Source organism: Sinocyclocheilus anshuiensis, unplaced genomic scaffold, assembly GCF_001515605.1.
Source record: "Sinocyclocheilus anshuiensis isolate Anshui unplaced genomic scaffold, SAMN03320099.WGS_v1.1 scaffold343, whole genome shotgun sequence".
Taxonomy (NCBI): Eukaryota; Metazoa; Chordata; class Actinopteri; order Cypriniformes; family Cyprinidae; genus Sinocyclocheilus; species Sinocyclocheilus anshuiensis.
Genome location: NW_015549598.1, coordinates 1,765,995 through 1,772,989, shown reverse-complemented (window position 1 = coordinate 1,772,989; position 6,995 = coordinate 1,765,995). Strand labels below are relative to the sequence as shown.

The window sequence follows — 6,995 nt, the reverse complement described above, 5'->3', positions numbered from 1 at the left end:
TATAGTTTTTTTTTTTCTCATTTTCAATCTTATTAGATTCTCATTCATGTAATGAAGTCAATTTACTGCTTTAAGGTAAAAACTAAAATACAGTAAAGTATTTTTTTAGATGGCACAAACAATACTAATATGATGTATACATATTTTACAATTTAAATATGTGGGTCAAAGACGTTAAGATGTCCACATCAAAAGAAATTTACAAAAGTGATTTTATGTCCATAGAAAGCACATTAAATATAAGTAATGTGTCTACTTTTAAGGTTTCAAACAAGTTTTTGAAGAATAAAATGTCAAAATTGGGATGAAATAATGTTCCATTGTCATTCAGTGTAACACAATATTTATGTAAAAAACAACATGCTTATTCTGACGTGTACATATTAAAATATATAAAAGAATAAGGGAACATATTACATTTTATTGTTTTAAATGAGTAAAAAATTCTTAGTGACAAATGGGCAAAACCTAGGATAGTGGCAAATTTTAGAAATGTAAAATTACAACTAATTAGTATTTGGGGAGAAAATAATTAGTTTTTTAATGTCATAAATAGATTTTTGTTGTAAATATGCAAGATTGTTATACTGAATGACATTTTAGTGGGTCTCTTCTGTAAATCAGGGGAAAATGTATGATATTTATTTTTTGCTCAGAAAAACAAAAACAAAATTGCAATTAAATTAAACAGAAAACTTTTCAAAATAATTTTGGGGAAAACAGCAACAATTTAAAGCAGTATTACACTTATTGTTTTTATGTTTAAACCCTTTTTCGTCTTTGACCCATGTATATAATTGGTTTTTACAGTAATGAGAATGACAATATAATGCACATAATATTATTTCTTATTTATATCTTTTGATTTTGGGTGAAATATGACCTGGACATGCTCGTTTTGTGAGATTCACCCATTTACTATTTGAATGAAAATAAATAAATAAATAAATACTGATGATATAGGGGATATACATATATTGGAATATCAGACTATTATATTATTATATCAAAATATTATTTGATACAATTAATTTATCAAACAAACAAATAAATACAAAATAAAATATAACATTTGTAATTAGTTAGCAGTTTGGTAGACCTACCTGGACATTTATATCCTGTCTGAGAGTTTAATGTGGAGGTGCCAACAGACAGCATTAATATAGAAGAGGGTTACTTTGCAAAACAGTGGCATTAAAAAATTAGAAGTGAAAAACACTGACTTAAGCTCACATCAGTGATGCATTCAAATGTAACCATTAACATGCACTGATGTATCATACCAACCACCTGGTGGTGCTCTGATGCTTCGATGTGCTGATGGGATACATGCTTCAAACGGAACATACCATGCTTATCACTTGCATTTACCTCATGCAAAGCACACTAACAGTAGTTGTCAATTGCGTCAAAGAATGAAAAGTGGAGCTGAAAGTCTAATGGAGATAAAAAGAGGGAGAAAATGAAGGGAAGGAGAGAAAAAGACACAGAAAGAGAACACAGTCTTAGCTCAGCAGAAGAGAGCGATGAAGATTCATAGACATTCCCGGTCGACCTGTTCCTGCATGTTTAGACTCCACAACATTCCAACGCTAGCCAGTTACACAGAAACACGGGAAGAAGAAAATACACACAAAGAGTTGCACAAAATGTTCTGTTATGTACTCGGAGTCATGCATGTGTGCCGGTGTGTTCATGCGATGTACCTTGACTGGTGTTTTTCTTGTTCAGGAGTTTGGTTTGACTGTTGGGCAGGATCTTGATTTCAGGCGGCTCGGGGCTCTGGGCCACCTGCGACGCCATCACGGCATTGAGGTACTGCAGACGGGTCACCTGTGGGACACGGGCCCATTTTAACAGCAGAAAACACAAAGCCGACCTTTTCTGAAGGTCACACAAGTACATTATTGATGTGTGACGAAAAAGTCCATCATTTTTCGAAAAAATCTTCAAAAACAAGTTCTAAAATAAAAATGCATCACAACATAAACAAATTCACACAAAAAAAGACAAAGATACAACAGTGCACTTTAATCTTTCATGATGTTGAATTATAAAAAATAATAATAATAATCTTAAAATATTTAAATATATAGAAATATTTTTAAATGTTAAAATAATAAAATAAATATAAAAAATATTTAAAGTTAAAATAATAATAATAATAATAATATTTAATGTATATTTTTTAATGTTAAATTATGTAAAATAAAGAAAAATGTACTTAAGTACAGTAACGAAGTAAAGCTACTCCGTTACTGTCCACCACTGCTTTACTGTATCTAGGCTATTATGACAAGTATGTGTGGTAAATGATCCTAATCGATTACTGACTGAACCATTATGAGATAAGAATAAATGCAGTGGAGTCAGTGCAAATGTCCTAAATGTTATTGCTGTAAAACTTGTCATGACGAGCAGGAAGGGGCAGTGAAGTGCTCTGATCTACTAGTCAGCTTAGCCAGTAGGTGAGATCTTGTGCATTTTCTATGTGGATGAAGGGTAGAAGGTTCATTCTGTCCTTTAAGGAGGTCATGTCCTACATTTTATATCATTTTATTGTTTCCCTGAAGTCCACTTTTAATAAGTCATGGTTTCATGCACAAAGAACAGTCATAATTTAGTTTTATATGAACACTATACCCAATCTAAACCTAAGATTTAAAGGGCTAGTTCAACCAAAAATGAAAATACTGTCATCATTTACTTTTTTTTTTTTTTTTTTTTTTTTTCAAAAAAAAAAAAAAAAAAAAAAAAAAAAACTACAATATAAAACTGTTGACTGATTATAGGTCTCGAAAAAACATTATTAAAAAAAGTAAATTAATATTATTTGCTCAATTTCTATATTTTTTCAGTAGTTTAAATATGATTTAAATGTAAAGATATTAATAATAATAACATATATTTAAAATACCTTTTTAAATGTTGACAAGTTAATAATAATAATAAATATTTAAAATACTTTTAAATGTTAAAATAATAATAAAACATTTTTTAAATGTTACAATAATAACAATAAATATTTAAATATATTTAAAATACTTTAAAATGTTAAAATACTAACAATAATAAAATATATTTTAAATGTTACAATAATAAAAAATAAGTATTTAAATATTTTACAAATATATTTTGAAAAATGTTGAATAATCATAAAAATAATAATAATCCTAAAATATTTAAATATATAGAAATATTTTTAAATGTTAAAATAATAAAATAAATATAAAAAATAAAAATATTTTAAGTTAAAATAATAATATTTTTAAATGTTAAAATAATAAAATAAATATAAAAAATATTTAAAGTTAAAATAATAATAATAATAATAATATTTAATGTATATTTTTTAATGTTAAATTATGTAAAATAAAATATAATATATATATATATATATATGTTTTATTTAAAAACAACAACAAAAACATGCATTGAGGAATCATGCACAATAAGACCAGAAAAAAGTCCATTTTGAATCATAAGCAATGATCCATGATCAAATACGAATAAATATGTATTGCAACAGTCATGGCAAAAAGTGTGGGGAATAACACAATAATAACCACAAGCTGCGCGTGTTGTTCTGCGCTCACCTTGATGAGCTGCAGGTCTGTGAGGGCTCGTACTGTGTAGTCGGGACAGTAGCTGGACGGGCTGGTGGCGTCTCCCAGATCAAAGGGGTCTCTGGGGGCCTGACGCTGCGTGGACACCGGAGACTGGTGGACTGATCACACAAACAATCATCACAGTCAATATACCAGAACACGGACTGCTGACATTCACAGCAATAGCACTGTGGTCCTAATCAGACGTTACGCAATAAAACAACAAGTGATAAATCTTATCACTTCCTCAGATGTTTATCTGAGTTTAATCAACTGCTACCGCATAAAATGATTCCATCCACGTGTTTGGATTGTATGTTTGTCGTGTTGCGTCGGGTAGCTCTGCCCACAGTGAAATCTCTTTGGATGCAAACTTATCACTTCATGCTGCATTTTACTTTCAGTCAGGACAGAAAACTCAAGAGTTTGTGGCGTGAGTGGTCAGCTGAACATCAACATCTAAACAATAGTCCCATATAGTCCCTTTGCTTTCAAAACACACAAGGCTTGCAGAATCATATCAGCCGGTTTTTGTTTTGTTGCACTACAGTTTACAACCAAAACTGACAGGAATGTTTTTGACTATCGTGCATTTTTAAGCCAACATTCATGAGTCAAATTTTGATTAGAATGGTGCATTTGGATTGGATCTGGGAGTACCATAAAATCCCATATTGCCGGGACAAACCTGAGGAGGGAGCTGTGAGCGCTGAAACACCGTAGTAGGTGAACGCGCCGTTCTCAAACTTCAAACCCTCTTTCCCGATCTCCACCTCCACACGGCCCTACACACACACACGATTGAAACATCCCAAAAAATTCTAAGAAATACATTTTATTTTATAATTCAAAACATACATTCCAATAAATTAGAATTATAGATATATTTATTAATATTTTTTAGAATTAATTATATATGTAATTTATCAAATAATTAATCAATGTTATAAATATTTTAAATATAATTTTTGTTAAAATAAAAAATAGAAATAATAAAATAGTTAATCATCAATGTTAAGTCATCAAATATTGAACATTTTAAAAATATTTTAAATGGTCATATTTTAATATATACTACCAATACTACTACTAATATTACCAGTACTCATATTTCATAACACAACTAACAAATATTTAATTGTTAAAATTTTAATATTAATAATAGTTCATATTAAATTAGCAATATTAAATGATCAAATATTGAAATATATTTAAAATATTTTAATAATACATTTTATTATTATATTATGATTATATTTTAATAATAAAAAATATTACTACTACCAATACTACTATTAGTACTGCTAATATCATAATTATCAAAACACTAACAAATAATTAGCAGTTTAAATATTTCTTTATATTTTAAATATGATTTTAATTGTTAAAATAATATTATTAATAACAATAAGTTATTATTAAATTAACTTATTAAATGAAATGAACAATTAAATTAACAATGCTAAATGAACAGATATTGAAATATACATTTAAAATATTTTAAATGTTAATATTTTAATAATGAAGAACTACTACTATATTTATCAATACACTAAAACATTCTGATAGATTAATAATAACAAACAATTCATTTATTTGTTATTATTATTAAATTGTCAATGTTAAACGATTATTTGTTATTATTATTAAACTATCAATGTTAAATGATCAAATATTGAAATATATTTTAAATGTTAATATTTTAATAATGAAGAAACTACTACTACTATATTTATCAAAACACTATTAAAACATTCTGATAGATTAATAATAACAATTTATTATTATTATTAAACTATCAATGTTAAATGATCAAATATTGAAACATGCTTAAAATATAATTTGAACTGTTAATATTTTAACATTAAAATACTACTACAACTAATAATAATATCACATTCAGATATTGTATATTTATGACCACTATTATTTACACCAGTGCTTATAAAGCGTTGACATGCACACATCTGTCAGACACAGTGTGGCACCTGCAGCAGCAGAATAAAGTAATCCACAGGGTGGTTCCGCGTGTACAGGTAGTGATCAGGACTGAGCCGGTTGGTGGGGTCAAACTTCACTTCTTGGTTGACGCTCGGGTGCCGCAGCAGATGAAACAGGACTATCTCTGACACGCGCTGCGGGCTGAAGTGTTCCACCTCTGAAACAGAAATAACCTCTGAAATCACCTCCATTAACCAGCACATAAGCACAGATTGTCCCGCCATTGATCCGAGAGACAGGGAATGTCCTTTAAAAGTTGAGGCTTGTTGAGACAAACTTCTTTACCTCTTTATACTTGTCAGGCAAACAGACATGCACTACTGTTTTGGGTCAGTAATATTTTGTAATGTTTTTGAAAGAAGTCTCTTATGCTCACGGAAGCTGCATTTATTTGATCAAAAATAGAGTAAAATTGTGAAATATTATTACAATTTAAAATAGCTGTTTTCTATTTTAAAATGTAATTTATTCCTGTGATCAAAGCTGTATTTTCAGCATCATTACTCCAGTCTTTAGTCTGGTATCACATGATCTAGTGGTCGACTGATATATCGCCAAGGCCGATATATCGGCCGATATTTGGCATTTTTAAAATATCGGCATCGGATGATAAGTTTTTCTGTTTGGCCAATGCGTTCGTGGCGGGACTTTTATTTTGACGGCACACCACTGAGAATGGCAGCGCCTGAACATACCGTGCTCACATTCTCCCTCTTATTCGCTGTCGTCGTTAACAGTTCTGTCCACGGACAGAAGTCTGTCTAATAATCAGATAGAACTGTTAAACAAAGGAATTAAAATGTATACAAAAAGTATTATAATGATTGCTTTTATATTGTTAGTAATAGAAAGGCAAACATTATAATAATAATTTCTCGTTTGCCGTCAGCATTCAGAAAATACGCATTTATATAATTTAAACAAATCTTTGAATGACTAATGAACATCTAATTTCAAAAATCTTGCAAACTTAGTCGAATTCAGCTGTGAGATCTTATGAAGTGTGCATTTGTATCCTGCACGATCGTGTGTACTCTGTATGACGGTCGGTACGTGCGAACTGAATACGGACAGGAGGAGAGTTCAGCTTCATTAAGACGCGCGATCGACTAACTTTAAACTCGTGATTTCAAATTATGCTGCACTTTATTCATCTACCCACTATCATATTCATCTCATTTTCACTGTGTGCTGTATGTAAAATGAGTGTTACCTAGACTTTATTTGAAAAAAAAAAAAAAAAAATTCCAAATGCACACAAACTTCCCATATTACTGAGTGCCCTGTCCGTTACAGTGTTTACTTCCTTTTTATGTATATATATTTTAAAATATTTATTTATTTATGAAAGATACTCTACTAGGATTACAGAGTCAAGGTGTCATC

At 29.6% G+C, this 6,995-nt stretch overlaps 1 protein-coding gene across 2 annotated transcripts in view; it reads right to left on the bottom strand.

Annotated features, from left to right (window-relative positions):
• Nucleotides 1-6,995, bottom strand: part of LOC107658637 (metal transporter CNNM3-like) — a 16,299-nt gene that overhangs the window by 1,371 nt on the left and 7,933 nt on the right. Inside the window, exons 5-9 of one of the 2 annotated variants that reach the window (XM_016447264.1) lie at nucleotides 4,297-4,393; nucleotides 3,597-3,727; nucleotides 1,707-1,833; nucleotides 1,372-1,436; nucleotides 1,104-1,118 (exon numbers count right to left, since the gene is read on the bottom strand). In XM_016447264.1, coding sequence (XP_016302750.1) covers nucleotides 1,387-1,436; nucleotides 1,707-1,833; nucleotides 3,597-3,727; nucleotides 4,297-4,393 — 405 coding nt within the window. In that variant the 3' untranslated portion in view covers nucleotides 1,104-1,118; nucleotides 1,372-1,386. The remainder of the gene's footprint in view (nucleotides 1-1,103; nucleotides 1,119-1,371; nucleotides 1,437-1,706; nucleotides 1,834-3,596; nucleotides 3,728-4,296; nucleotides 4,394-6,995) is intronic. The other variant, XM_016447263.1, reaches the window with a different exon arrangement.